The 14,488-nt window shown below is 39.1% G+C and overlaps 1 protein-coding gene across 6 annotated transcripts in view; it reads left to right on the forward strand.

Annotated features, from left to right (window-relative positions):
- The window catches only part of RYR2 (ryanodine receptor 2), a 767,906-nt gene that overhangs the window by 314,108 nt on the left and 439,310 nt on the right, over positions 1–14,488 (forward strand). For all 6 annotated transcript variants that reach the window (XM_030335594.1, XM_030335595.1, XM_030335590.1 and 3 more), the window contains exons 6-8: positions 134–208; positions 3,633–3,711; positions 6,975–7,087. In XM_030335594.1, coding sequence (XP_030191454.1) covers positions 134–208; positions 3,633–3,711; positions 6,975–7,087 — 267 coding nt within the window. The remainder of the gene's footprint in view (positions 1–133; positions 209–3,632; positions 3,712–6,974; positions 7,088–14,488) is intronic.

A 14,488-nucleotide genomic window follows, 5' to 3' on the forward strand; every position in this document is an offset into this window, starting at 1 on the left:
ACTTTGCTTACTTTTATTTTATTCCTTCCTATTAAATGTTTCCTTGATAGCAAGAGAGTATTTTATTGACGTAGTTAAGTTTACTCTTTTTTCTTATTTTTTTTCTTGTCGACCCTTTCTTCTTTCTATGTAGACTGCTCAAGGTGGTGGTCATCGAACACTCCTGTACGGACATGCCATATTGCTACGCCATTCCTATAGTGGCATGGTGAGTACGCATTTTGATTTCATCTCTTACAGGGCTCATTTAGATATACATCAGCAGGAAGTGTTGGTAATAGCATTTCATTGATGGTATTAATAAATTGGGATGGATGCATTCTTTAATACCTTTGTACCTTATTTATTTTTTCTCATTTAAAAAATGAGAGTTAGCTTAGATGATCTGTAAAGTCCTTCAATTCTGTCATTTACGACTCCTATTTTTTATTATCTTAATTTTTGATAGACTGGTTTTAAGAAGACAGAGGTGTAAGAGTCAAATAAATATTTCTCATTTCTGTTTTTGTTTTAAACAGTTCATTTATTAGAAAATTAAATTTTATAATTAAAGAAATCAAACAGTTCATTTATTAGAAAATTACTGAAGGATAACATTGAAAAAGTCTATATCCACAGTGTTATCCATATAGGTGTAGATACTCATATACATATCTGTCTATCTAGATACATACTTGATATACTTCTATATATGTCTATCTGTCTATCTGGATATACACTTGATATACTTCTATATACTTTTATGTTATATAATATGCATTATTATTTTATATATTTTGTAAAATGCATAAAAGTTTTATTCTACTCTTGTAAAAGCTTTATTAGGTTGTAAAAGCAATACATATTTATTTTATAAGATTTGGAAATTACAGATGACACAATTCTTCATGATCATGTTAATGGGAGAAGAATGTGTAGGGACTTTAAAAAAATTTAATCCTTTCTGTTCTTATTAATTTTTTACATAATTGAGATCCTACTATATAACCAAATTTATATCCTGATTTTCTAAACATATTATTGTAGCATAAGCATTTTCCACATTATTTAAATTCTTCATCAATATAATTTTCATGAATACATGATGGTCCAACATTTAGAAGTATAATATAATTGATTGTTTCTTTCATGAAGAAAATCTGTTTTAGAGATTTACATAATTCTGATATTATGTAAATCACTTCAGAACAGGTGACCAAGCATAGCCTCAATATCAGTACCCAAAAACATATAAAAAATTGTCAGTCAGGGCACGTGGGTGGCTCAGTTGGTTAAGCGTCAAATCATGATCTCACAGTTCATTGTGTTTGAGCCCTGCACTGACAGCGCAGAACCTTCTTAGGATTCTCTCTCTCTGCCTCTCTCTGCCCCTCCCTGCTCATGCTCTTTTTCTCTCTCTCTCAAAATAAACTTAAAATTTTGAGTCTTATTCATGATTACCAGTGTGAAAATCTGACCTAAAGTTCTGGTGAATGGAATTCAAAAGTATAGGAAGAGAAGTATAGGAAAACTGTAGATACCATTTTAATGATGACTTAATAATATCATTTCTATTAATGTACTACATCATATAAATAGGCCAGATAAGAAAAATTGTGATCATCTTAACAGGTATTGAAAAAGGTTTTAATAAAACTCGACACCCATTTCTAATAAAAACTAAGCATTGATGATTAATTTCTCAGTGATAAAATATAAACATCAATTCAATAACCAACATCAATCTTAATTGTCAAACACTAAGGTGGTTCTTGACAAATCCAAGTCAAACAAATAAACAAAACCAAAAGTACATTAACATGGTTCTGGATCTCTTGGCTGACACAGCAATATAAGGAATAAAATTTAGGAAAATACTCTAGTAAAGTGGCTGGATACTAGATAAATACATAAATACAACCTATTTGCATACAGCCATCATGCATTAAAACTTCATGGAAAGAATTCTATTCCAGAACTTGGTCAGTCAATCTGGGTTCAGACTCACTTTCTCAAGTGTGCTAGGTACTGTTTTAGGTGCTGGGTATAGTAGTGAATAAGATCATATCCTTGTCCTCATGGAACTTAATGAAAATTTAGTGGAATAATTATATTACCTACCTCATAGTTGCTGTGAATATTATTGGAAGAGAGAATTTATGGTAATATTTATAGTACCCAGTACTGTAATTATTGCAGGATGTAACAGAAGACTTTAATAAGATAAAGGAAGACACTTAATATGTTTAGAGCTAAAGTCTATGAACCTCAGGTATCACCGTGGGCAGCCTTTCTCAAGGTGAGACTCACAGTCCTACACTGGCTCAGAACATTTTTGAGGACCCTCAAAGCAACTTTTCTGTAATTTTGGGAGCCAGTGTTTTGTAGACAAAAGGCAGAATTGGAATCTCCATGTTAATTTCATTTTACATCCCCATGGCACTGACTTCCACTTAATGTGCCGGCACATCTGTCCCAATTGATTCACTCCTGCCTCTTCACAGTTACTGACTCCCACTGAGGTGGGTGGATCCTGTTTCATAGAAGGAATTTTCTAGGCTTTGCCCTATTTGTTCGGTAACTCTGAGAGGTCTGGACTTGCTCCATCCCCAGAATCGTCTCTGAGTACTCTTTGCAGGGCTCCTGGTCTTGCTGGCAGTGCACCTGTTACGTAGATGATAGTGTATCTTGACCTTATACTATGTTCATCCTTGTGTCCTCATTCTTATACCAGTTTGCAAGATTTCTGAGGTTGGGGTACGGTTCAGGAAGGTGGACTGAAAAATTATGCTAGACTTTATGTTCAAGCATATACAGTTAGGGAAACTTAAGGAGGGGGGAGATGGAAGGAGATGATGGTGTTGCAAGAGTTCAGTTACTCATAGGGAATCACACACATGTATACACGTGATAGAACCTCACTTCAGTGAGGTGACATGCTGCACACCAAAATGAATTCAGATGAATTTCAGAGAGTGAAAATTTTATTTTATTTAAAAAAATTTTTTTTAATGTTCGTTCATTCATTCATTCATTCATTCTTTTGAGAGAGAGAAGTAGGGAGACAAGGGCAGGGAGAGAGGGAGACACAGAATCCAAAGCGGGCTCCAGGCTCTGAGCTGTCAGCACAGAGCCCGACGCGGGGCTCAAACCCACGAACCTTGAGATCATGAGCTGAGCCAAAGTCGGACGCTCAACCGACTGAGCCACCTAGGTTCCCCGAGAGTTAAAATTTCAAAAATGAAACCAGAACTAGAAGATGAGAGTGAATAGTTTTCAAATTTCTGTTTGGGAGAAAGATTTCTGTCAGATCAGGTTGTACTTTTGCTTACGATCATGAATATCACATGAAGGGAGATGTACAAACATATCCCCAGTTATGTGTTTTCTTTTACTGACAGAACACATTTCCTAAGTCTTTTCGTGAGGAGAAAAAGGACTGCATCTCCCTTAGAGCATTGCTCCTAATGAATGCCATATGAGTGTTGTTTTCCCTCACAATGAAAAATCGGGGCTGTGCACAGAAGCATCCAGATGTGAAGGAGAAGACTGATAGAGCAGAGATAGACTGATGATAGCAAATGACGCGTCAGAATTAAACTCCCACAGGACCGTAAATGTTTAGCAACAACTACTGACTCTGTGTCTTTCAGTATCTGTGCTGTCTGTCCACCTCCCGGTCTTCAACTGATAAACTGGCCTTTGACGTTGGCTTGCAAGAGGACACAACAGGTGAGCGCCTTGGGCCCCAGTGAGGCCGTGCTCAGAGAGAGCATGGCAGGGTTTGGACTGGGAGAAGTTGTAAGCCGTGGAGATCCATTAGATAAATGTTCTTATGGATGGAGTCAAGAAAAAAACGAATGACTTTCTAAGGAAGATTTTTAGTAGAAGGAGGAAGTGTATATTGTTTCTATTGGTTGGTCGTTCCCACATAATTAACTGGTTACTCAAACTGTACCTCAAACATTCTTCTTAGGGATTTGGATACAAATACAATATTTACTACATTTTAAGTCTAAAAAATGTAGCATGCTTCATGTCAGGATTCCAACAAAAAGGTCAAAAATGAAAGTCTGCCTCATTTCTCTGTCCATAGGGCTACATATCTGTCCAATACACATATATTTTTATATTTTGAAACAGAAAATGCATACATTAACACAATTTACCCTTGGAGAGAATCAAAGTAGGAGAACATAGACTCTGTTGGTGTTTCTGTTCTCAGTGCTGTGAGGACTTTACGCTTTATATGCCTCTGTACAATTTGATTATCTTATCTTTTACAATGAGCATGCATTAAAAATTAAAAAAAATTAAAATTAAATTAAAAATAAACCAATTAAAACTTTATGGAATTAAATGAAAAATTGGAATTAAAAATAAAAATAAAGGGGCGCCTGGGTGGCGCAGTCGGTTAAGCGTCCGACTTCAGCCAGGTCACGATCTTGCGGTCTGTGAGTTTGAGCCCCGCGTCAGGCTCTGGGCTGATGGCTCAGAGCCTGGAGCCTGTTTCCGATTCTGTGTCTCCTTCTCTCTCTGCCCCTCCCCCGTTCATGCTCTGTCTCTCTCTGTCCCAAAAATAAAATAAAACGTTGAAAAAAAAAATTAAAAATAAAAATAAAGACCAAGTAGAAAACAAAGGAAGGAAACAGACCAAGTCTTATTGAGTACTTTCTTTCAGGGGAGGGATCAAGCTATCCCCTCACACCTCTCCCCTTTCCTCCTTTTTAAATAATTCCCCAGGGGCACCTGCATGGCTCAGTCAGTTAAGCCACTGACTCTTGATTTCAGCTCAGGTCATGATCTCACAGTGTGTGGGTTTGAGCCCCACATTGGGCTCTGCGTGGACAGTGTGGAGCCTGCTTAGGATTCTCTTGCTTGCTCTCTCTCTCCCCTCTCCCCCTCAAAATAAATAAATAAAATAAATTTTAAAAAATAAAATAAAATACCACCTTCTAAAATTTTCACAGACAACCAGTGGATAAAGATAAATATTCACCAACCTAATTAACTTTTCATAGACCAACACATCACCATGCATGACAGATTCCAGAACCCCAGGCACCAAAACAAGGAATATTATTTTTATTTTTAGAAGCTTGATCATTTCTCTGCATTTTTGCTAGTTTTGAAATGTTTCCTCATTTTAATTTACTTCAGCAACATCGACATGAAAAAGTCTTTAGTTCTGTCTCTCTCAAAAAGAGTCAAAGACATGTACGATCTAGAATTTGTTTTCATACACTGAGATGATTATATAATCGTCAAAACAACAAAATAAGGCAGTCCCTTTGCCAGTGTGTGATCCCTTTATGGTGTACTGTGTTCCCGTAGCTTTTTACATCATCTGAATTGCTGAATTATTATATTTATTGCTTGTTGTCTGCCTGCCTTGTGAGAATTAAACTCACAAGGCAGATAACTTTTCATTCCTTGTTTACTGTGTATCCCCAACTTCTAAAGCAGTGATTGACAGAGTGTGGTTGCTTTATAAACATTTGAGTGAATGAATGAAAAACTCCCTGCAACCCTAAAAATGTGAATTGAGTGAATAAAGATAAAGAACCCTGCAAGGTGACATTCAAGTAAGACTGTGGTCCGTATAAGGAAAGCACTCAGGGCACATGACATGTTGGCTGTAAGAATGCTTAAGAAGTGGTATTTGATGATTAATTTACACATTTATGCAAAGTGAATTTTTATTTAGTGCCTACAATATGCTAGTAGCAGCTGGGGAAACCCCGGTGAACAAAAACACAAAGCCCCTGCTGTTATGGAACTTATTCTGGCTTTGGGGAATTGGTGAAGAAGAAAAAAATAAGTGTTCTGAAAAATAATAAAGCTGGTCAGAGGGGCAGAATGAGTATGAGATAACAGATATCACTAAAACCCTACTTCAATTTTGGATAGAACTTAGATTTAGGTTTTAAAAGGAACTTTAAACACATTGAAGAATTGTTTGCTTAAGTTTATATTTTAGCTAATGGGACTGAAGAATGGATTGATGTGTGGCTCAGGAGGCTTATGCTTGACTTGTTCTGGAAGAAATTATTTGAGTTAATGTGTACCCAGATATTTTTAAGATGTATCCTTCTATAGTAGGATTCTCTTATATTTTACCCTTAGTTAAGTAGAAACTACTACATTTGAAAATAAAAAATAAGGGGCTCCTGGGTGGCTCAGTTGGTTAAGCATCCAACTTTGGCTCAAGTCCTGATCTCATGATTCGTGAGTTCAAGCCCCGCATTGGGCTCTGCGCTGACAGCTCAGAGCCTGGATCCTGCTTTGGATTCTGTGTCTCCCTCCCTCTCTTTCTGTTCCTCCTGTGCTCACTCTCTCTCAACCTCTCTCTCAAAAATAAATATTAAGAATTTTTTTAAAAAGTAAAATAAAAAAACAAGGCACAGGATAGTAACGTTTCAGTGGCAACACTTTGCATCTACTTTTAATTAGCATCCCCCCAAAGTACAGAGTTTTTAAAATGCTGTAATGCAACTGTCACATCGCAAACGCCAAGTCCTTTTGAAAATCATGTGCCAGAAAACTAGAGGTTATTACAGAGAGCAAGGAACATGTGATTATAGAAGGAATGCAGTAAGACCAGCATGACTGGCAGATTTAACCATATGGTAATGTAAATAAATACCTTGTAAGCAATTCTCAGTGTGGGGGGCGGCGGGGTGGGGAGGGAGACACCAAACTTCTCAAAATGTCACAACCGGGTTCCATTACATTTGACCATGTCTTTACCCTAAGCTAATTTGGCCTCGGTCTTTGGAGTTCCGTGGTCTACCAGATGAACTTGCAGTAAACTGCAAGTGAACTTTCAAACTTCTGAAAGCTGGGTGAGAAGAACCATTTTATTTATTTATCGGGAGACCGACTTGAAGACTTATTTTATGAAAGACTCTTTCATTTTGGAGGCGCTGGCAGACAAAATCGATTTTAAAGTAAGAGGCATCTCTTCGTGTTTCCCCTTTCCAATCGTCCTGCAGGTGAGGCTTGTTGGTGGACTATTCATCCTGCGTCCAAGCAGAGGTCGGAAGGAGAAAAGGTGCGTGTTGGAGATGACCTCATCCTAGTCAGTGTGTCCTCTGAGAGGTACCTGGTAAGTGTGGCAGGAGGGGTCGTGTGTTGGGTGTTGGGTCCATGAAGTTTTCACCGTAAACCCAAGACTGCAAATTCCCTAGCGAAATTGCTTAGAGACAAGGCTGTATCTCTCTTTGATGAGTTATAAATAACTTTAAGTAAGGGACTAATGTGACCTGTGTGCAAGTGTGGCTTCCCGGGTTTATTTAGACAGGCTTCCCTTGTGCCCTTAGTTTGTGTGTTCATGATACTGACAGCACGTGTTCTCAGGTTATTTTATTAATGACATGCAAATACAGTCTAATCAGGAATTCAAAATTCCACAGACTTTATTTTGTGCCCACCGAAGGCTGTGTTAAGGGGATTGTGATTACCTATTTTAACATGTACGAAAGCAAATTAGTACATGAGGAACTTGTGCCATGTTGACAAAGGAGAAATAGATGAAATAAAAACCAGTTCCGGTCTCTCATTGACACAGCATGGTTTCAGAAGGTGGGGGTTAGAAATGGGAGTGTGAAAAAAGAAGTTTGTATCGTATCATTGAAGGTGTATTTTATTTTTGTGGCGAGGCCGTTATATATTTAATTTAACTTACTTAGTAAATTGTATTTTTGCTGCACCCAAGTTTTCAGAAGAGTGAAATCAATGGAAGTGTGAAGGATGCCAGTGCAAAGTATTCTTTTTATTTTGAGGTTGAAAAAGGAACGCAACAGAGGCACCTGGCTGGCTTAGTCGGTGCGCCATGTGGCTCTTGATCTTGGGGTTTGTGAGTTCGAGCCCCACGCTAGCTGTAGGGATTACTTAAATAAATAAATAAATCTTAAAGAAAAAAAAAGTAAGTATAAATTATAAACTTTACATGAATATTTACATAAAAAACTTCCAAACATCACTGTGGATGATGATAGAAATAAAAATCAGAAATGGAACATTGTAGCGGTTAAGCAGACACTGATTTATAGAAAGTGTATTCCCACTGCCATAAAATGAAAAGAAACTCTTTTTGCTCAGTCGATTTAAGATCAAGCAGGTAGCTGGTGCCCCTTGCTCTGGGAACATGGGAATAGGGTGGGTTTGGGCTGTTGGGAGTCAGATTGTGCTTATCAACACATTTCGTTCCAATTTTGAGACGTATCTCGGAAGAACGATTTTGTTTCACTTGCTCTGTGGAAAGAGGTAATGGTAAAGACCAGGAAATGTTGGAACAGTGATGGTCTAACTCACAGGACTGTTACATTCAGTGGAACATCTAATGTTGAACAGCCAAAGGGAGGCCTGGAGTGTTTCTCTCCTTTTGTCTCTTGACCAGTGTGGGTGGAAGCGGGCACCATCCATGCTTCTGGGGTAATACAGACATGTCAGCTTGTCAAAGAAGCATTTATTAAGCCCTTGCTGTATGCACATGCTGTGTCTGTGAAGGTGCTGTACATCTTGATCAGGAGATAGATATTTGGAGTTGTAATTTTACTTGGAAACCAGTAGCAGCTAAAAATAATCATTGCATGCTTTTAAATGTATACATATCTTATTTTGATTTGGACATGACTGTGCATGCTTTTCCTGTACAATTTGTACTTCCCACGACATAGCAGAGTTTACCTGACAGGATGCCATTGTTAGGTACTGAAGGAGTAGAAAACTCGGAATCTCACTGGGGACAATGCTTCTAGCATCCCTTCTGCCACTGATTCCCTGAACTCCCTGAATTCTGGCTTTCCCACTTGCAAAATGCTGGTGCTTATATTTAACACAAGTTTACTAGGATGAACCAATCAGATAATGAATGTGAATAAGGTATGATTTCAAAAGCACTTAGACGAATAGTATCAATAATCATAATGCATGAGGTTCACCTTCTCTTGCCTTTAGAAATAAATCTCATGATAAATGAAATTCACGAATTATTTTCCAGCTACAGTTTAGCCAATTCACCCAGGTTCCTTTTCTGGTATGCTTTTAGTGAGCTACAAACAGTGGTCACCCGGACTGTTCAGATTTCGCTTTTGTTTGGGCACGAAGTCAGTGCTTTTAGTGTTCATCTCTGTGTACCTAGCGTGTCGTAAAAACTGCAGGAAAGACCAAGGGCACATTGCACCTGCTTTCTGCCCTCAAAGCATTAGTGGAAGAAGGGAACCAAATACATAGGGAACTGTAGAAGAATATTGTAAGGCAGTAAGTATGTGTTACAGTTTGGGTTTTGGGTATAGGGCATAGGGATGGTTAATTATTTCACACTCTTGCTGTCGTTGATTACAAGAATCTGGAGAAAGTGTGATAAGGGTAAATAGTGAGGGAGCAAAAGGATTTTGGAATAGCAGCAGCTGGAATAACCCGTATACTGCGCCTAAATAACTAAAAATGGGCTCTGTGTATAAATATCTGTTTATTAGTGTAGGGCCTGGTAAGTATGAGCCTGGGCCAATCATGGAACTTCTTAAAACCCTCACTTTCCTCACCTGCAATATGGTGATAATAAAGAACGTAATTCACAGGGGTGTTAAAAAGATGAAATTCTTTGATCCAAACCAGAGAGTTGCTTAGTGAGTTACTATCACTGTTTACTTGGGAGATTTGTCCTTGTGGAGAATGGCTAACGACGCTGCAGATACTTAACCAGAAGAAGAAGAAGTCGGGAAGGCAGGAGTAAAGGGAGTAATATAGCTGATTTTAAATAGAGGTCTACCGTGGAAAGCCAGGTTCACATTCTGAGAAGTTGCTGATGTGTTTCAAAGTAAATAATAATAACTTTGGCTGAAAACACATTCGTTAAAAATAACTACTTAAAATAAACTTTTCCAGCCATTGATTTTATAACTTTCTAGTCATTAGTGCCTGTGGACCTTTGATCTAGTTTTCCTCCACTAACAGAGATGGTTAAGCTGAATTGGGCTTTAGGTACTCTAATAAAGCTTACAACTGCTGGGGTGCTAATGGGTAAAATTGACTTTACACGATTGATTTTCACCCTGTCCTCTGCAGCCGTGCCCCGTGGACAGAAGAGGGCGCTGTGTTGGACACCAAGCAGCCCAGGCTGTGCCCTCTACTTCGTATGTTGCTTCTCTGCGCATGATTTCCAAGGAATAAGGGGTCTTATTTCTAGAAATAAGTTGTTGCAAACCGCTCATCCAAATATGGTCTTTTCTCACTTTGCTGTTTCATATTCTCATATGGAATGATACCTTCATCCTCTTTTCAGGATATCCAAGAAGAAAAACAAAATCCCTGTGTCCCTACTGGAACTGTTTACTTTTTTTCTTTTAAAAAGAATTGACAAAGCAGCTTAAATATAAGACAGATACACAACTTAAAATAGAGAAAACATGGCCGTGTAGGTAGTGCTATGAATCTATTTCAAACTGAACAAATAAAGCATACACAACAACTTTTATTGGTTTAGAAAGACATCAGATCACCCTGGTACACACAGAAGTCTTCAATCCATGGATTGGATTACTTGCATTGGAAACATTGATTTTTTGACTAATTTTTTTCTTAATTAGGTCACCTATAGAAACATACAGATTTTTTAAAGATCCATGAAAACATTGCCATTGTCTGAAAGTAATTAGGCAAAGCTGAACCCCACAATCTAAAGAGTGGTCGGCAGATGCTTAAATGAGGCATTCTCGGGTTCATAAGAATTTCCCCACCATTCCCCTACCCATCTCTGAATTTCTCATAAGAAGTACAAGGTGTTTTGACTACATAAGAAGTTGCTGAATTTCCTCAAGTTGCATAAAATACTGATAACTAAAAAGGACAGCGATCATAAATCTTTTCAAGCTAATTATTTTGCAGCAACCATTTTTATTTACTTTGAGCCTTTTTTTTTTCTCTCTCTCTGTGGCTCCAATGATGGAATCATAGAATATTCCTTTCGGAAAGAGTGTCTATTCTGTGCCCCTCATTTTTTCTCAGAAGGAGAAAATGAAGCCCGAGGGGTGATATGTCTTATGTACTTGTGTTTCCTGTCACTGGATGCTAATGTATCCAGAATGTTGCTCACCAGGACCCAGGTGCCTGACACTTAAGAGAGAAATATTTGTGTTGAATGAATGCATCCCATAAGGGTTGAATTCAGATATTCCTAAAAATTTAGGGGCCATAGACCCCTTTGGTAATCTGATGAAGCTTATTGACCGCTTGTCATCAATATTTTAAAATACATGAAACATATACATAGGATTACAAGGAAAACTAGACGTTCTCTAAGTGGAGTTTTGGTTAAGAACTCCCATAGGGGAGTGTGGGTGGCTCAGTCGGTTAAATGTCCAACTTCAGCTCAGGTCATGATCTCATGGTTTATAGGTTTGAGCCCCATGTTGGGCTCTGTACTGACAGCTCAGAACCTGGAGCCTGCTTCAGATTCTGTGTCTCCCTTGCTCTCTGCCCCTCCCCTTCTCATGTTCTGTCTGTGTCTCTCTCTCTCTCAAAAATAAGTAAATATTAAAAAAAAAAAAAAGAACTCCCATAAGATGATTTATAATATCCTCTCTTACTTCTGAGATTTTGTGATTCTATCATACAATGTCCTGTTACTCAAAACACCGTTTTGGGGCCAGCAGCCTTGGTTGGCCCCTCCACACTTCCTGGGTTCAAATATGCATGTTTGGACAAGATCCTCAGCTGACTCCTGTGTGTATTCGATCTGGAGAGTCACTAACACAAAGGTCACGGTGACATGAAGGAGTGGAGGGGGCCCCAGGCCCCTCCACTTTTGCTGGTGGGTTGATGCTACTGTAAGCATGTAAATTCTAGAATAGTTACATGTTTCAGCCTAAGGCCAACTTTGCTTTCAACCTCTGACAACATCTGTTTTGCTTTAAGGACAACTCGTCTTAGTTTCAGTAATTGCAACTGTTACTGCTTTCTGAATATTTCATCTGACAGGTCTGACAATGTTGTGTGTCTTTAGATTTCCCTTAGCTGTTTAAGCAGCAAAATTAATTAGAGACATCCAGAATAGTTATGCCCAGAGAATATTTTCTTGAGAAGAGTGGGCATTATTAAGTAAGTTTATGTGCTGCAATACGATCTTAAGGACATTTTTTGGACTTTTTTCAGCAGACTGAAACTTTCATATTTTTATGGTCCTCTCGTACATATTATTTATCTTTAGGTTTAGATAGGATTTGAAAATTGCATCTTTTTTTTTTTTTTCAACGTTTATTTATTTTTGGGACAGAGAGAGACAGAGCATGAACGGGGGAGGGGCAGAGAGAGAGGGAGACACAGAATCGGAAACAGGCTCCAGGCTCCGAGCCATCAGCCCAGAGCCCGACGCGGGGCTCGAACTCACAGACCGCGAGATCGTGACCTGGCTGAAGTCGGACGCTTAACCGACTGCGCCACCCAGGCGCCCCTGAAAATTGCATCTTAACCCTCCTCCCCACTCCCATTATTTTTCACTACAGCAGCTCCTTACTATTATTACTATTATTTTTTTAATGCTTATTTTATTTTTGAGAGAGAGACAGAGAGAGAGAGAGAGACAGAGAGAGAGAGAGAGAGAGAGAATGCGGGGGAGGGGCAGAGAGAGAGGGAGACACAGAATCTGAAGCAGGCTCCAGGATCTGAACTATCAGCATAGAGCCCCACACCGGGCTCGAACTCATGAACTACGAGATCATGACCCGAGCTGAAGTCGGATGCTTAACTACTGAGCCACCCAGGTGCCCCTCGCAGCACCTTATTTTTTTTTTAATTTTTTTTAATGTTTGTTTATTTTTGACGGGGGGGTGGGGGGCACGCATGAGCGGGGGAGGGGCAGAGAGAGAGAGGGAGACACAGAATCTGAAGTAGGTTCCTGGCTCTGAGCTGTCAGCACAGAGGCCGACATGGGGCTCAAACCCACAGACCATGAGATCATGACCTTAGCTGAAGTTGGATGCTTAACCGACTGAGCCACCCAGGTGCCCCCAGCAGCTCCTTATTGTCTGAAGCATAAGGTGCTCCCATGTTCTGGTACCTGTTTATCTGCTGATGCATATCTCACTGTATTACTAAGTATATGGTCTCAGCCCCCAACATGGAACTCTCTGCTGTATCCTGTGTTCCCATATGTCTGTCCCTTTGGGTACCCCCTTCTCTGTGTCATAACATTCCCCTTATCAGAGTCTCTTAGAGGAACAAAGAGGTCCAGGCCACTTCCATTTATGAGGTTTCTGGCATATTAAAAATGAAAACCTCCAAACTGGCTTACAAAATGTAAATTGTTTCATAAAAAAATTTTGGCATGTTTTAAATATTTACTTTAGCACATTAACCTACTAATGTACATACCCAAATCCGATGTATGTACAAAGTTACTCGGAGACAGCATCTCTAAACACAGAAATGTGAGGCCCAGACTAAGCAGTCCTACTGGCCCCTCATGCTCTCATCCCATGTGGAATGCCTTCTCTCTTGTGCAAGTGCTATCTGTCCTCAAGGCTCAGTGCAGCGAGCTCTGTTCCGGTTACGTTGCCCAAGGTGCTGTCTCGTTTCAATTCCTGGACCGCTTCAATTACAGTTCACGTAACATTGAAACGTATATTTATTTTACCTTAAAGTATTACCTCAAAATATGCACGTACTTTACCTTCCCTTCCATGTTACAAGTGTACTTAGGGTACAGCATGTGACCTACTGATATTTAACACAGTGCTTAATACGTAGCGTATTCAGTGAAACGTGATGTGTTGACAGACGACGATAATTTATCATCATATGGTATGAGCTTTCACTTCAATTCAAATAAAGATATAGGCATTGGTATTTTGAGTCATCTTCTCATGGTTTGGTAAAATCCATATGGGTGTGTGTGTGTGTGTGTGTGTGTGTGTGTGTGTGTGTGCTGTTACTTTGACTCAGGTCATTGAAATGGGAATATTCATAGAATAACTTCAGATTTTTTTTTGTTTGTTTGATGCTACTTTGATTTGAAAGGTTTGGGTGACTTCTTCACATTCTTGCTTAGTGAACAATGCTGCTCGATATGAGGTATACAGTTGTGAACCTGTGTCTAATAGCTTATGAGATGGGGAAAGAAAAATACACAGAACAGTTACATCACTCTGACTTCTCTGAAGGAAAATATGCCTTCCTTAGCTATGGAGGCAGCGCATGTACGAATTTATCTGTAAGTAGTTAAAGGAGTCTCATATTGGGGAAGAAATTCAGTAACGAATGTCCACTGGGATTTGGCGTCCAAAGGACAGGCTGAGGTGACAAGGTTGTAAAAAGGCAGATGGTGAGCCAAGATGAGAAGATCAGAGCAAGTTATTGCTAAGTATGATGCATCGACAGGGAAACTTTGAATCTTACTGATTCGAAAGATTATTGATAAGATGACCACCTAAGTGTCAAATGTCAAAATTTTCTTTGATTTTGTTCCCAAGAGAAAGATAGTGACTTACCTGTTTTTGCTGCTGACTTG

The sequence above is a fragment of the Lynx canadensis genome, chromosome D2 (assembly GCF_007474595.2).
Source record: "Lynx canadensis isolate LIC74 chromosome D2, mLynCan4.pri.v2, whole genome shotgun sequence".
Lineage (NCBI taxonomy): Eukaryota > Metazoa > Chordata > Mammalia > Carnivora > Felidae > Lynx > Lynx canadensis.